The following is a 17358-nucleotide window of genomic DNA, read 5'->3' on the forward strand; positions in this document are numbered from 1 at the left end:
GAGCCATGACACAGAGCTAAAGAAAAATAGTAGGAGGCCATCAGAATCTGAAGCCTGGCTTTCGGAGTGCTGGTCAACCCCTGAGCCAAGCCCCCTAGTCAGAAGCAAAGAATGCTCCTGAGTGCCTGGAAAGGCAAAATTGATGGGCCTAGCAGGAGCCAATGGGCCCTGGCTGCGAAGTGAATTTGATGAGGCTGTTCATCTGTGAGGCACACACAACCAGGCCATAACCTTGAAATGTGGAGGGAAAAGAGGGAGTGCACACCGCTTAGCAGTTGTTTTTCTTTCCTGCTGTGTCGTGCTGAGTCAATAAATGAATAAATTGTCCATGAGTGGCCAAGTGGCTGATATAATTTTAGACTCCATCAACAGGAAGATCACAAAATTGTATGGAGGTAGCTTCAACATCTTTATGTTCCACTGCTGTGAGCCCAGGCTCCCAAATGTCATTGTTTGAGAGGTGTCTGAAAGAAGGGTAGGGGACAGACTGGGAACTAGCATTTATTGCATGTCTACTGTGGGACAGACTTGGCACAATGTGGCTTAAATAAAAAAAATATTTATTTAATTTTATCCATTATTATTATGTTATTTTCTTTTTTGATTTCATGTCCTTTTACACATTCAATCATGTTTAACTTACAAAGTGAATATTCCAAGGGTTTGATGTGAGATCTAATTAAATCTGCACTTTCGACCTGATGAGCAATGTAATACTTTTATCTCTATTTTACACATTTAACAGAAGAAACTTACAAGAAGCGAAGTGACTTACCCATGGCCAGATAACTAGGAAAGGTTGTCACCAGGATAAGGGATCAGTCTGTTTGACTCCCAGACCCATGCTGCTAACACAGAAATGCCTGTGTTTCCCAAATATCACTCACACACAGATCACCTGGGGATTTTGTTAAGATGTAGATTCTGACTCTGCAGGTTTTAGGTGGAGCCTGAAGTTCTACATTTCTCTCCCCCTTCCTTCCTTTCTTTTCTTTCTTCCTTTTTTCTGTTCTCTTTCTCTTTTCTTTTCCTTTCCTTTCCTTTCTTTTTCTTTCTTTCTTCTTTCTTTAATGTCAGAGACAGGGTGTACTTAGCAGGGTTAGGAGGAGACTCCCCGAGCACCCATCATGGGGCCTGATCATGTCATACCACAATCTTTTCTCCAATTTTTTATCCCTATTTGCAAAGGAAATATTTCTGGAGCCTAGGCATGCACATGTGCACTGAGCATGTTTCAAGTTGATAGAGCTGGGATTTGAACCCTGGTTGGCCATTTCAGATCTAGCTAGCTCTGCACAGCATCTAATTGCTGCACTATGGGACTGGCCAAGTGTCTGCATTTCTAACCAGCAACCAGGTGGTACTGATGCTGCTGGCCCAGGCACCTGATTTGAAGGGGATGACATTATAGTATGCTGGCTCTTTATCCCACACCCCTGATGCTATGGAAGAGAGAGGCTTACATTTTTTAAATGAGGTCACACAGCAAGAGGTGGTTTGTCCAGGATTCAAATTCACATCTGTCTGATTCCAGAGTCTGTGTCTTTTCTTAAAATAGTCTACCACCTACTGTTACATCTTTAGCTTGGCTCTCAGCAGAGGATGATTTTTGTCCCCCGGGGAACATTTGGCAGTATCTGGAGACATTTTTGGTTGGCAAAATATGGGAGGGAGGTGCTGCTGTTATTTAAAATGTAGGGGCCAAGGATGCCCCCTGAATATTTAAAAATGCTCAGGAGAGACCTCCTCACCCCTCACAACAAATAAATACTTGATCCCAAATATCTATAATCTGAGGTTGAAAACCGTTGCTTTCTAGCTCTATGTCCTTTGCTCCAGGAAATAAAATAATCCATCTAAAAATCTTTCTCTGGAGGCTACATAGTGCACTTCTCTTGAATTAGAAAAGTTAGTGGGTACTTGAACCAACCCCACTAAAAAGTGGCCATGAATAAATGGCAGCCGTAACTACTGAAAGAGTCCATTTTGCAATCAATAGGTGAAACTTTCCACTGCCTCGAGATGAGGACATGATGTTCACAGCTCTGTAATATCCTCTCGCCTCAGCAGATGGAAGCCAATCAAATCCAGAAATCATTGTCTTAATCTTGGCCATTACCATGCCTGGTCGCATGCTGTTTATGGGTGTTTTTTGCTGTTTATGAGGCATGTGCTGCTTTTTCTGACAGTAGCTCCCGTTCCCACCCCATTTTTCAGCCAGACAGCATTGATTCTTGTCCAAGCTTGGGGAGGGCCAGGATCTGGTATTGATCACCAATATCAATAGCTCTGTTCCATGTCCTCCCTGATCAATTCTTTGAGGGAAATGTATCTAATAATATAAGACTGTTGATGAGGGTTGATTTGCCTGGGAGGGATTTTTTGTTTTCTTCCCACTGACTTGAGCTCATTCACGATGTTTCTTTGGCTTGTTGGGAATGCTAGCTGGGACTTCAATCAATACGAGGTGATCAGATGATCCTGAAAAGAGAAGTGGGTCCTGAAGAGGGATAAAGCAGTATGCCAAATAATGATTTCATTCTCATCCAGCTCTTCACAATTTACAAAACACATGAGCATAACTTGACCTTCACAATATTCCATAGTGATGATAAGGAAAGATTTGATATCTATTGTAGAGTGGCAGGACAGATCAACTGTAGAATGTACTTATTTGTGCTTGGGGAGTTAGAGCAACTGTGGGTCAGTTTCCAGGTGTGGAGTCAGATGCAATTCTCATTCTCACCTCTATGCTGTCTCTCCCTGGCGATGCCTACCTGACGTGGCTGTTGGGATGTGGTCATTTCAATCACGACTGGCCTGGAGGGCTGTATCCAAGGGGTGTATTTCTTCATCCTGTATTCCAAGGCTGTGTCTGCAATTCCCAGCCAAATCCTTCCTGGAATTGCTCTGAACATATGTGTATGTGAACAGCATTAAGGCTTAACATGACCCAGAGGGGTTGAGGCATATTGACAACAGTGAGTTTATCTAATTCCTGGGCATGTTCATATGGTTATGACCTGACATGAGGACGTGGGATGTAGGATGAGCATACCTTTTGGTATAAAGGTGGCAGGAAGAACTTTGGAACTCACGCTAGGACACTGAAGTAAGGCCAGTGGAAAACAATAGATGCTTAACAGAGTTTGAGGGACCCATGAGAGATGGGGTCAGAGTAAGAAATCATCAAGACAGATTTTTCTGTCACCCAATAGTCCCAAGAAAAGGACAGAGGGATGAGCATTGTTATATTCTATTCAGTGTGTCCAACATCTTCCATACATGGCTTCTCAACTAGTGAGAATGTGCTAGTTCCATAGTACACTGATGTCATCATCATTTCCACTTTGGAGAAGAGGAACCTGAATGTCAGGTGGGTGAGACTTGCCTGGGATCCCATTGCAAGTAGTGGAGCTGGGTTGCAAACCCATCCTTGTTTAACTCTAAGACCTTTATTGGTAAGACTGCTGCATTCTGCCCAAGACATGAATTTTGAGCTGGAAGACTTTCAAGCTGACATAATTACGTGGCCGCTTCTAGGTTGCAGGCATTGCTTTGGGCATTTGGGATAAAAGGCTGAGGACAACCTGACTCATGAGGGGATCAATATTATAGGACGTTACAAATTGGGAAATAATTTCAACATGACAAAGTATGTGGTTATCTTGGTGGCTTGTCCGAATATTGGGGGCACAGAGATGAAAGGGGCTAATGTTACCTAAGGTAGCCAGACAGCAGCGGAGAGGAAATGAGAGTGGAAAGAGTCTTGAGGTATGAGTAGAAGTTCATTTCTCAGAGAAGCGATCAGGAAAAGAAGAACATTTCAGTTGAAGGAATGGTCCATACACAAGCACAGAGGCTTGAATGAACATGGCATGTTTGGGAGCTGGTGAGGACCATGGGAATTACTGATGTTTGTAGGAGGGGGAGCAGGGTGTGGACAGTGAAAAGAGAATAACTTTAAAGAATGAGTGGGGAGAGAGACTGTGAAGGATTTGATACACAGAGTCGGTACTGTGAGAATGAGAAAATATCAAAATTGTTTAAGCAGTGGGTGACATGATCAGATTAAAGAACTTCCTCCTTAGATGCTTTGCAGAATGCAGATTGGAGGGCTGGATCAAAGAGAGGAACACTAATTAAAGACTATGAGAACCCTTTGGACTATAGTCCCCAACCTTCTCAGCACCAAGGACCAGCCTTGTGGAAGACAATCCCTCTGTGGACTAGGGTGGGGGAAGTTGGTTTCCATGATGATCCTAATGCACCACATCCACCATGCACCCTATTTTCACCATTACCATGTTGCAATATACAATAAAACAATCTAGGTTTGTGCTCCCATGAGAATCCAATACTGATGTGGATAATGTGGATAATGGGAGCTAAAACCTAGCTGGCAATGAGAGCAATGGGGAGTGGCTGCAAACACAGATGAAGCCTTGCTTGCTTGCCTGACACCAACCCCTCACTGCACAGTCAGATCAAGGGCAATACCCAATGGACTGGCACCAGTGTGCAGCTTGGGTGTTGGGACCCTCTGCCTTAGGATTGATGACAAAGACCATTGCATTGATGAGATACTTGAGGCTCAGAGAAGGGACCTGGAGTAAATAAGAACATTCTCATGCTGAACTTTGGATTCAAAATCCAGTGGTCATATGAGTAGTCTCAGAGTCCAGTTTTCCTGTTTATGCCATCACCAGGACCAAGAAGATATATGGGCTGCATTTCCATTTAAATTGAAATAAGATATGTCAAAGGTGGCCTGATAATTACTGGCTAGAACAATGGCTCTCTGATGTGGAAAGTGTAATGTTGGTATATGGAGTACAGATAATTTTTGCATTTGAGACTTAATTATGTTGATATAATTATTCCCCTGTCAGAAAAATTGGGTGGCACAGATATGTCATATTTGCATTGGAGCAGAAAAATGAAATGCCTTTTTTCTTTTGTTCGGGAAGTGAGTGAGTAGGTGGTTCTGGAAGTCAGGAGTGAGGTGTTTGGAGTTCACCCCAGGTCAGGGTGTCATTTACAGTGGAGATTTTCTGATGCTCTTGCTCAACATTGCCTTTGATAAGGTTGGACTACAGCAATAGGCTTTCTTTGCTCCTTTCTGAAAACGCTGCATCAGAATCACAGACTGGAAGGAATTTTCAGAGCCAGGAAAGCTACAAACTCTAAATAGTTAGAGCTGCAAGAAACTTTAGAGAGGTTTGGTTGTATTTTGGTTTGATTTGCAAACCTTTCAATTCTAAGACCCAAGGTTAGAGTTGCACATTGGTACCTTAAAGCTTGGTTGCCCCTGCCCATATCCATCCCATTGACCTGAGAGACCCTCAGCACATTCCCCTTCTGTGTGAGAGAGCTCTTAGGACACTGTGCCCTCCACTCCTCTCTACCAATCCGGAGAGACTTGAGATCCCAAGGATCAAGTACAAAGATCCCTCCTCACCCTGGAAGATCCAGTCTGTGGCAACATGATTGTCAAGTAACTGAAGTTGGTGTTCAGGCAGAAATGTCTCATCTAAAGTGAGTGAAATGGACAAGTTCCATGGCACAGCAGTAATTCACTGATCAAGAGAAGCTAGATCCCACACAGTGGTGACTTTGGTTTGAATCCCAAGTCAGGTCAGCCTGAAATACACCAGGCATGTGTATGAGTGTCCAAGACCCACACTGGAGAGCTAAAGGAAGGGGATGGATGGTGGCATGGCTGCATCTTGTGGATGATGCTTATCTCATTCTCTCCCTCTCTTTCTCTCTCTCTTGTGTATGTATGTGCACACACACTTTATAGTGAATAAAGAAAAAAAGTGAAGCTGGTGAAATGCAGAGAGGCATGCATTTCCTACAGAGAGGAGCTGGGTATTAAAGACCTGGGTTTTAATTATTTCTTTCTCACCTCTTGGCCAGGTGGCTTCCTGCTCTGAGCCTCAGTTTTGGCTGTAGTACATGGTATATGTGTCCACAGATGTGCATGGAATGTCTAAATGCACATAGCAATATACCTGTCTTAGGTTTTTTTTTTCTATAGGCAAGATCTTTCTATCATCCAGACTTTAAACAGCTCAAGTTGCCTAAATGTGCACTTTCCAGAAAGCTATAAAGACCTTCAGGCTACAGCTGGGGGCATTTTAAAACAATCAGCTTGAAAAATAAGAGAAAGGAAAGACTGCAAGCAGGTACAGGGAACTGAAAACTTCTTCCTCAAGATAATAGAGAGTTGTGGCAGGGAAAGTTGGGTAGGTTATGGTTCTCCAGTTTCCTCCTTGTCCATATAGCCATCTCCATTCTACTTTTACTATAAAACTATTTTACCTGAGTGCATGTCACATAGATGCATCTATGTACACATGCAGAAATGAACACAAGATGGAAATATACCAACATACTCATTAAAGTGGTTGTCCCTGGGCCAGCACATGGCATGGTGGTTAAGGCAGCTGAATCTCACATGCCTAGCTGTGTAGTTTGAATCCTGGACCTGGCAGCCTGAGAAACACACCAGATATGTGTGTGTGCATATGCACCCAAAATCCTGAAAAGGGGAAGAGACAGAGAAGGAATTTCTGTGTACCTCTCCCATGGAGGTGGGGGTGCTTTCTTACGGTCTCTGTCTTTCTGGTGTATTATGCACCCTCTGGCAAAAATTTTTAAAAAACAAATAATAAGTAAAGAATAGTAGTCTCCAAGTAAGAGACTTAAGGGTGATTTTGCTTACACACACACACACACACACACCATATGCACCCAAAATCCTGAAAAGGGGAAGAGACAGAGAAGGAATTTCTGTGTACCTCTCCCATGGAGGTGGGGGTGCTTTCTTACTTTCTCTCTCTTTCTGGTGTATTATGCACCCTCTGGCAAAAATTTTTAAAAAACAAATAATAAGTAAAGAATAGTAGTCTCCAAGTAAGAGACTTAAGGGTGATTTTGCTTACACACACACACACACACACACACAGTATATGTATCTTGCCATTTTATTTTCTGAATTCTCTATAGTGAACCCTGTCAGAACCAGAAAATCAAAACATTTGTGATTAAAAGAGAAAGAAAAGAGCATATAATATATGAGTTTCCCAAGACTGCTGAAACAAAGTTCTATAAACTAGGTGGCTTTAAATAACAGAGATTAATTTTCTCACAGCTGGAGACTACAAGTCCAAAAAATTAAGGTGTCAGCCAGGTTATGATCCCTTTGAAGGTCCTGGGAAAGAAAATGTTCTATGTCTGTCTCCTAACTTCTGGTGGTTTGCCATCTATCCTTAATGGTCATTGGTTGCAGACCATGCCACTCCAGTCTTCACATGATGTTCTCCTGTTTGTCCACATGGTATTCCCTCTGTATGTATCTGTGTCCAAATTTCTCTTTTCTTTAAAGTTTATCTGTGTCTTCAGAAAGAGAGAGAAGGAGAAGAAGAGATAAGAGGCAGTACTACCAAGAGGGTCTTAATGCCATGATCCACCCCCAGCTTCAACCAACTCTGGACTGTGGGCACTTGTGCACTTGGCATACTCAGGAAGGTCTCCATACATAACCTGGAATTTTCTTAAGTGGGAAGAACGTCTAATATTACTGTGGTGGCCACCTTCCAACATGGTTCCTGATAACCTCCGCTCTGGCATTTATACTCCTGTGTAGCTCTCATGTTATGTCAAAGTCTGTGTGACTCGTAGATTATGTCCATAGTAATGATGTATCCTTTCTGAAGCTAGGTTATAAATGACATTTGGTGTCTTCCTTATTCTGTCTTGGGCCACTTGGTTTGGGAAAAACCAGTCACTTGTCATGAGGACATTGGAGAGACTCCATGAAAGGCCTCTGAGGCAGAGAACTGATCCCTCCTGCCAACAGCCAGTGAGGAACTGAGGCCTCAAGCCAGTAGCCATGTCAGTGAAGCTGTCTAGAAGGGGACCTCAGTCAAGCCTTGGGGCAACCATAGCCCTGGCTGGCATTTTGATTTAACATCATAAGAAATCCTGCCTTAGTTTCCTGTTACTACTGAGACAAGTAACAACAACATAGTAGCTTAAAATACTAAAACCTTATTCTTTTAGTTTTCATTTTCAGAAATCCAAAACGAGTCTTAAAAGGTTAAAACATCAAGATGGAAGCAGTGTTGATTCCTTCTGGAGGCCCAAATGACAGTCCGTTCCTTACTTCTTCCAGCTTCTAGAGGCAGCCATTGTGTCTTGGCTCCTGAAGGTGTCATTGCATCCTCAATTTCGGTCACCACGTAGCTGTTTTCTCCTCCTCTGATTCCCTTACCATCCTCTTCTGAGGATGATAGCCATGATGACACTGTGGGACCACCTAGATAATCTCCCCACCTCAAATCCTTAATTTAATCCCATCCACAAGATGTCCTTTGCCATACATGGTAACATCCATACATGTTCCAGGATTCAGATCCTGATACCTTTATTCAGCCTACCAAAATTCCCTGAGCCACAGCCACCCAGATATGTATGCTACTCTTGTATTTTTAGCCTACAACACCCACGAGAGATAAAATGTGATAATTTGATTATCTCAAAACACTAGGTGTTGAGGTAATTTGTTAGACAGTGATAAATAATTAATACAGACTAAGGATTTGTAATCCAGCACCTGATTCTATAGCATGTGAAAATCATCATTCTAGATTCCTTAGAACTTTTTCCTTGAAACGTCCATGTAAAAAAGTGTATATCTGATCAGGGAACAGTTTGATGAATTTTTACAACCTGAAGACAGTTGTCTGGTTTTTAAAAAAATGAAGCCTGGATTGATCCTGGATGATTTTGTGCTCTGTGGCAACCACTTTCCCATTCATTCTCATATCCATTCTTACCCATTATTTTCTCTCCTGTCTTAATACAGGACATGCTGTTTACTGATTTCCTTATCTTTTGGATAGGTTCACCCAACAAAAAGCAATATATTAGTGAGAATTCTCTATGGAGACAGACCAAGAGAAAGAGAGAGAGAGAGTGTGTGTATACGTGTGTGTGCCCTAGTCCATGTGCAGAAGGGCGTTTATTCAGAGAATTGCCTCATGAGATTATGGCAGCTGAGAAGTTCCAACAAGTCATCTGAAAACTGGAGGTTCTAGGATGCTGGTGACACATCCCAGAATGAGTCCAAAGGCTTCAGAGGTGGGGATGCCAATAATGTAACTCTCAGCCTGAAACCAAAAGCCTGAGAATCTGAGGGAACCACTGACATGGGGTCCTGGAGTCCAAAGGCAGGTGAGCCTTGAATTCTGATGTGTCAGAGGAGACCCATCCATCTTCCTTATTTGCTCTCTCCAGGCCCCTTGTTGATTGAACAGTGCCCGCCTACACTGAGGGTATGCCTAGTGTACATCATTTACATCACTTCCCCACCTGGCGTGCTCAGACCTATATGTTCATCTCTTCTGGAACCACTGCCACAGACATATAGAGAATAATGCTTTATCAGGTTTCTAGATATTTTTTAATCCAGTCAAGCTGACACCCAAGAGCTAACCATCACAGACAGTGATAGACAATTGAAGGACAGAGAGAGGAAAGAAATCAGGATACTTTTTCCTCTCAGCACTGCCTCAGGGTATTCCTGGAAGCAGTTCTTCTTTTAATTCCATGAGGACCTCTTCCTTCATAAAGTCAGCTTCCACTAGCAGTGTGTTGAAATTGCACCTCTCATTGGATGGTCCAACTCTTTTGCTTTTCCTTCCAGCGCTAGCTTGGCAGTGTCTTCCTGCCATCACCAGTCTCTCCTGGCTTCTCAACTCTTCCATTACCTGGTAACCAACTTCCTCTATTAAGTTCCTTTTGTTGGGTGTCTGAGTATGTTTCTATTTTCATAACACATATAGGCTCCTTGGGGGCATTGCATAAAATCCTTCTGGTTTCAACAACAACAAAAAAAGGGTGCACATTCTTAGACTTCATTTTCTGAAAAATAAATTTGTCCTCACTGTACAAACTTGAACCTTTCATATTTTCTGAGTGGTTACTTAGAAAGAAGGAAATGGAGACATTTCCTGTGTACCAAGAACATGCCACTGAATTAGATATGCCCAGTATAAGCAATTTTTTATCCTTGCATTCGTTCCTTGTCACAACCTTTTGTCAGGGAATAATATTGTCATTTTAGCAGATAGGAAACTGAAAGAATAAGTAAATCTACCAAATTCATAGAGTTGGGGTCAGACAGTGGTGGATCAGTAAAATGCGGTGCCCTGTAAGGCTGACCTGCATGGGAAGGTTCCAGGTTTATGTACAGAATATGCCCACCATGTGCTTGCATGTGAGCTGGGACTGACTCAGGCAGGAAGTGGATCACAGCATCAAGACCTTGTTAGGGTTCTCTTTCCACCACCCTACCCCGAGTGTGTGTATGTGTATTTCTCTTGCTCATGGAAGACAAAATAAAATTTTAAAAATTCACATAGTCGTTTCAGGGTTCATCTTGCTCTAAAGCCAATGCTATTACTGCTGCTTGCCATGTTCTTAGCAGTTTGCTTTTCTCCCCTTCTCTGCCCTCCAGGGTTTCTCTGTAAGTGTGATTAGCTTGGGCTTCACTCTGTTCCATGGAGTACCCACCAATTTCCAAGGGAAATAAGTCCCCAAGGAAGAGGATTCTTGGAAGTTTCGAAAAGCATTTCTGTGAGAATTGGGATCACTTAAGATATGGTAGAGTTGTGCAATTTAGTCAGTGCTGGCAGATGAAGCACAGGAAAGCATTGGAATGAAGCGCTTCACTAGGTGGCTCAGAGTGGGCTCTGGTCCCCTGATTGCTTGGGTCTGTGCAGTAATTGATTAGACATGCCTGCCATGGGTGAAGAAATAGAAGGAACTGTTAGGTGTCTGCTGACCCTTTGGAAATGGAGACACTGATGCTTGAACCTGTCTCTTTCAAGTGGTGTGTTGTGGGACCTCTAAGCCTCTGAAGAGAGCTCTCTTTGAGGGTCGACCATGAGAGAAGACCAGGCTCAAACCTGGCCTCAACACACGACCTTGTCTGAACAGAATGGCTCTGAACCAGCTCCCTAGGTTGTTCGTCAGATGTAACCATGCCTTCTGGCCCACTTTCTGGAAGAACTGGAAGGCTGAAAAGAGTCAGAACCTTAGGCCTGAGAGGGGGTGCTTCTCTTGTGTGACCCTCCATGTCTTTTGAGGGGGTCTTGGACAAGGGCCTTGTTTTGTCTGCCCCAGGGAGACTGTCTGGGCACTGCATCTGTTTAGCCTAATGATTTGGTCTCTGCAATCAGCAGACTCCATTTGGTTTTCAAGTTGAAGCAGGAAAGATTTTGCTGATTGCTGATTACACAGGCACTAAATGTCTCAAATCCTTCTCCTTAAGGTATTCCTCCTGAGTCTGATGTGTATCCCCTGACGGAGGAGGTTGAAGGGTCATGGTAGAGGGTGTTGGGGTACTAGCAGGTCCCCGAACCTTGTTCTTGCCAATTGACAGCTGCCCCTTTTTATTTTTTGCTGGAGGGTACATTTGCTCCCCAGAGACAGAGGGAGAGGAGAAATCACCCCCAGTGGGAAATAGTCACTCTGCAATTCCTTCTCCATCACTCCCTCCTGTCAAGATTTAGAGTACGCACTCACATGTACCTGGCATATTTCTCAAGCTGTCAGATCTGAGACTTGAACCACAGGGCTGGGCAAGTGTGATCCAGTCCACCTTAACCACCAGACCAATAGCTGTCATATTCTTAACTCTTCTCACTCTAGCTCAACTTTTTGGCTGCCCTTGTTTTTCATTCATGTCTTTGCTGTGCAGGACAGTGAAAAGGCTTTGAAGTCTGAGTCCTGCATTTCAGTCTCCTTATCTGCTGTGCAACCTTACCAAGTCTTCTCAGTGGCATAGAGACAATATCACCCTTTGTGAGGCTCCTCGTTCTCCTCTAAGAACTAAATGATAGCAATGTCACTGTTAGTCAAGACTTCCCACTCTGCCAAGCTCATCTACTCACAAAAGACCTTTGCAAGAGAGACTGCTACTGCCCCCATGTTACTGATGTTACAAGCAAGGGTCAGAGAGGTTCAGTAACTTGCTAAAGGTCACATAGCCAGAGAGCACAGAGTTAGGATTTGAACCTGCAGCTTAGCTCCAGAGCCTACTTCCACTTTCATGATATTAGGGGTTTGACCCATTTCGGATCTCTCTGCTTAGCTCCAGAGCCTACTTCCACTTTCATATTAGGGGTTTGACCCATTTCGGATCTCTCTTTCCTCTGCCCACCCACTTAGTCAGAGTCTAGAACCACCCACCCTTGATACATAGCACCTTCCAGTGTCCCTCTCCTCCACCCACTAGGAGGCTTCCCGAAGGTGTAGACTTCAGCCCCTTTCTGCCTTTAGATGACAGCAGCATGGGCAGGGTTTCCCCAAGCAAAACTGGGAGGGGAGGTCTGTGCTAGTTTCTCACATCTCAGCACACGTGGTCTAAAGAGCCCTCACTGGGAACCCAACACTTGCTCACCCACCTGAGCTTAGCGCTCTCCCAGCTGCATGATCATTCATCATATTGCTGCTTTGGTCCTCAGCTCCCCACTATCTAAAACAGACATGCAAACTTGATGGTTTGTGGAGAGGATTCAGGATACCTAGCACATGCCTATGGCATGTGGACTTGTGGACATGGAAGATGTAAGACAGAACCCAGATTCCTCTGCCTCTATGTCATAGGAAGACATGGACCACATCTCCTGGGGGAAGGTGTTTGATTCCGAGTGATGCCATTGTCTCGATCCACTAGGAAAGAACTGAGCTTGGACAGATGCTCCTGTAAGCTGCTAGGATTTTGTATCCAGGCGTTTTTCTAGGTGTGTTGATGAACTGACATCTGGTGCCCTGGAGTGGGCACCTGCCTCGCTGTCCCTCAGTGTCCTTTATTTCCTCTGACAGTCCACTGGCCTCCAGCCTGGGGGTTCCTGCCTCAGCTTATCTCTTCGCCTGTCAGTCCTGGAGTGGGGATTTCACAGCTGGCAACTTCAATCAACTAAAGCGTACAGCCATTTCCTTCTCACGTGGACTCTGCTGCCCTCCATGCCACCCCTTCTCTCATCTGTTTGGCTTGGTCCTTGTGCTTGTGTAGTCTTTGCCTCTCTCTCTTTTTAAAGTCAGAAAATACCCAGAATTATTTGAAAGGCACACACTGAACAATAATGTGAATGGTCAAGCTGATCTACCATGGAGAGTGGAGCGTGCCCCGTAACAGGGAGAAGCTATGGTCCTTGTTGATTTCCACTGGTGTGTATACAAATAGCCTCAGAAAGGTTACTGCAGCAGGAGCTGAGAAGACTAGGGTTCAATTCTAAGATCTGCTCCTTGCTTACAACGAGTGACCTCACTGGCCTTCGTTCCAATGGCAAAACAGAAAACATCTCAGGGTCAGAGAGGTATGAGCTGTTCAAGGTCACATAGCCAGTGAGTTCAGTGGGGAGTTTGGAATTACACTTAGATCTGACCCTGGATCACCAGTTGGTACAATGGCTATTTCGCTGGATTCCCATGTAGTAGACCATGGTTCTAGTCCCGGGCCTGGTGGCTTAAACTCATGCTGGGCACGTGTGTGTGTATGTCCAAGCTCCCAAGAGAGGAATGGAGGAGAAGGGATTGTGGCGTGTCCATCCTCCCTTGGGGGTGATTTGTTACTTTCTGTCTCTCTGCCTCATTCTGTCTTCCTGGTGAGAGCATGTGCCCTGTAGCAAAAACAAAACAAAACAAAACAAAACAAAAAACTGACCCTAAGTCCTTATATTTTCACCTCTATACATTCTCCTCCATTGGTATATGTGTGCTCCTTTAAACAATAGTCAAAAATCAAATATTACGAAATTAGAACAATTTAGAATAAAAGTCCCATTCATAACTCCACTTTTGCACCTATTAATATTCCCACCCCTCCAGGTCTGTTTCCAAGTGTGTGTATTTATCACATAGATTCCGGTTCTGTTTGCTCCACATTATCTTACAGAAGCATTCCACGCTACCACAGTCCTTATTTCTAACATTAATGCCTGCCTAATAGCATCAAAACGACACGCTGTGATTTCGCTAACCATTGCCAATTGCTGGGTGATGAGGCAGCTTTCAGTTTCTCTCTGTCATCAATAGCACCGCTCTAAGCATCCTTGGGCACAGAGATTTGCTTTGCTTTTTGATTTATTCTTCATAGGATTACTTCCAAAATGTGGGATTCTAGATTTAACCCTGGTTTTCAGACTCAGCACTCTTGACATTCAGGCCGGATAATTCTTTTTGGTAGTGGCAGTGGTGGTCCTGTGCTTTGTAGAAGGTTGAACACTGTTGCTGGTCTCTACCTGTTAGATGTCAGTAGCATGCCCCCCAAATTCTGATGTTTAAAAATGGGAGAGTGTGAGAGGAAAGGAACCAAGGAGAAAAATAGGCAAGACATAGAAGAGATTCAGAAATGGAGGACTATCTATTGATAACATGTATGGTATCTTCAGCTGGACTGTGAAATGCATTCATGTTGGGTAACTCATTTTATAAGCTGTAGTGATATACAGTGATTGGATATATATAAAAAATTAAAATTAAATTAAAAAACAAATAAAAATGGCTCCAATTGGGGATACCAGATGGTATGGTGGTTAAGGTGCTGGATTACCACATGGCTGACCAGAGTTCAAGTTCTGGGTCCAGCAGCTTGAAGATCACACCAGGAGTTGTCTGTATGTGCCCAAAACCCTGAGAGAAGAATGGAGAAGAGATCGTGGTGTGGCCATCCTCTCCGAGGGGTGATTTATCATTTTTCCTCTTTCTATCTCTCTCTCTATCTCTATCCGGCAACCACACACACCCTATGGCAAAAAATATATAAAAATAAAAAGTCTCCAGAGATTGCCTTGGGTCCCCTAGGGTGGAGGCCAAGTCATTCTCAATGAATAATCATAATGGTAAAGGGTAGGGATCTGTCAAATAGGTTGCAAATGGAGCTCAGGGGTTTTCCAGAGTCCAGACAAAATCTGATTAGGGAAGCATGAGAGTACTGAGTACAGAGAATGAGCACTGAGAGGGGAGTCAGAGGCACTGAGCTCAAGTTCTCACACTGCCATGAGCTCTTCACCTTTCAAGGTCTCAGTTCCTCCCCTGTGAAATGGGAGAAATAGTAATGACTCCTGCCAGTCTTTGAGGAGTGAGTGTGGTCATGAAGACAACTCACCCAACCCAGTGCTGACTAGAGAAAGCACGCAGGGATTGCCAGCAGTGTCTTCTGCTCTAAGAAAGGCCATTGGGTTTTGTATCTTCACCTTTGCGGAGCACAGAAAGGTGGAGGCTACTGGACGACATAATTGAAAGAAAGCCTTTCTTGTTCTGTCTTCCCCACAACCTCCTGCACCATATCCATCCCTAGGGCATGGCTTCCAAAAACAGCCTCTGTGGCTGTTCTTGGTTTCATTTTCAGCCTTCCATTTAGAACGAGTTGAACACCTACTGTGTGCCAGAAAGCATTGTGGTGTAATTTCTGAGTATGGCTTACTAGGTGAGAGACACTGGGTTCAGCACCCCCTGCATGAGTGAGCAAGCTCTGCTTCCCTGGATCTCATGCCCTGGGGCCTTGAGCTCCATTCCTTTCTCTATAAAGTGTTGAGCATCTGTCTGAGGATCCCATAAGCCCATCTGTAGAGTTAGTCTTTCATAGAGTGCCTACCAGGTCATAGGAGCTAAGCTCAGCCTGTGTCTGTTCCCTCCCAGGAAGATCTCATGGGTGGGTAGGGTTCTTGCTCAAGGTCAACACACATTGCTGTCTCTGTCTCCAGGAGAAGTACGTGGAGGAGCTTGCAGCAGTGAGGCAGACCCTCCAGACAGACCTGGAGACGTCCATCCGGCGGATTGCAGACCTGCAGGCAGCCTTGGAAGAGGTGGCGTCCAGTGACAGTGATACAGAAAGGTAAGTTGCAAGGGACAGGTGGGGTTAGGCACAACAGGTGAACTGGATACTGGGGAGCTCTGTGGTCTTTAACAGGTCTGGGGACCACATCTGCTGAGAGACCCATTCCAGAGTTGGAGAGATAACTGGCTTGCCTGAATAAAAAGAGACAGGATGCTACTAACCTCCTTCTTACCACTGAAACTAAGCTAAGCAAATCTTGGGCAAAGCAATGTAGCCAGAAAGTAGATGGCAGTGTGTGATCTTGAGAAGTTATATGTCTGAACTTATTTCCATCATTTATAAAGTGGACATAATAAGAGAATGCATCAAGGAAATAGCCAAGAGTCAACCACTTTTTATCTGTGGACTGGAAGCTTCATATATCCAACCTCCTGCTTACTTCAGAGGGTTGTGAGAGTTGAAAGTGTTTCTAGATGAGTATCACTGAGAATAATGCTGGCGTGTGTAAGTGCTACATATATGTAAGCTATGTTTGCACAAAAGAATAGGCATTATTTTACAAAGGCAATGGCTGGCTCAAGGATGCAGGGTTAAAGGACTAAAGATTGATAAAACCACTCAAGTTCCATGTCAGGGCTTCTTGACTTTTTCAGAAGATAGGTTTCTTCCTACCATCTGCACGAGAGTACCAAGCAGCCGTAGGCTATGGCTGGGCCATTCAAGTGGAAGGAGCTTGAGGTGTCTTAGCTGAGCACATGGGTCATCCAGCCCCTGCAAATGACCAAAGCCTCCTGTTTACAGGAGGCATCTCTGCCCCCATCCCATCCTCTAGGGCAAAACCTGGCAACAGAAAATATTAGGTTGTCATAAAAGTCATGACTCATTTTTGCATAGAAAAAAATACATCATGACTTTCCCAGTGACCTAATAATATCCCATAGCTTTGCAATAATGAACCTACAGATTCAGTTCCCTCCCTATGTCTATAAGCCCACTCTACACATACGTGAGCAGGCCACACTGGAAATCAACCCTTCTTGGTCCTCTCTGCCAAGGGCTGGTTCCTGCTTCATCTGGAATAATCAAATCTCAGACCTTGAGTGCAACCCCCTTTTTTTCCACAGGAAGACTCTGACCTCTGAGAAGTTTAAGGTCACACAGCAAAGTAAGGTTAGACTGAGTTAGGATCCAGGTGTGCCGAGCTTCCTACCCAGATCTTTGCCACCTGCCCCTTTCTTACCAGGTGGAGGCAGGAGATGACTGCTGACCTTTGGGAGGTGTGGACATGGGATGGATAAGGGGAGCAAAAATAGCTACAGGGCAGCTCTAGTTTGGCCACTGGGAAGAACTGGACATCTGTATTAGGACTGACCGTTTCTAAGTAAGAAGAAAAACGTGGAAGGAAACACAAAAACATTTGATTGGTTAATTGATTGCTAAGAGTGCATATGCTCCCCAAAGAAAGAGATGGAGAGACAGAGAGTAAGAAGGAGGGAGGGAAA

General features: G+C 44.1%; 1 protein-coding gene across 3 annotated transcripts in view; it reads left to right on the plus strand.

Moving 5' to 3' along the window:
- Positions 1-17358, plus strand: part of MYO18B (myosin XVIIIB) — a 305047-nt gene that overhangs the window by 251406 nt on the left and 36283 nt on the right. For all 3 annotated transcript variants that reach the window (XM_006147864.2, XM_006147865.1, XM_006147866.1), the window contains one exon: positions 15783-15913. In XM_006147864.2, the coding sequence (XP_006147926.1) occupies positions 15783-15913 (131 nt within the window). The remainder of the gene's footprint in view (positions 1-15782; positions 15914-17358) is intronic.

The sequence above is a fragment of the Tupaia chinensis genome, unplaced genomic scaffold (assembly GCF_000334495.1).
Source record: "Tupaia chinensis unplaced genomic scaffold, TupChi_1.0 Scaffold000226_1, whole genome shotgun sequence".
NCBI lineage: Eukaryota > Metazoa > Chordata > Mammalia > Scandentia > Tupaiidae > Tupaia > Tupaia belangeri.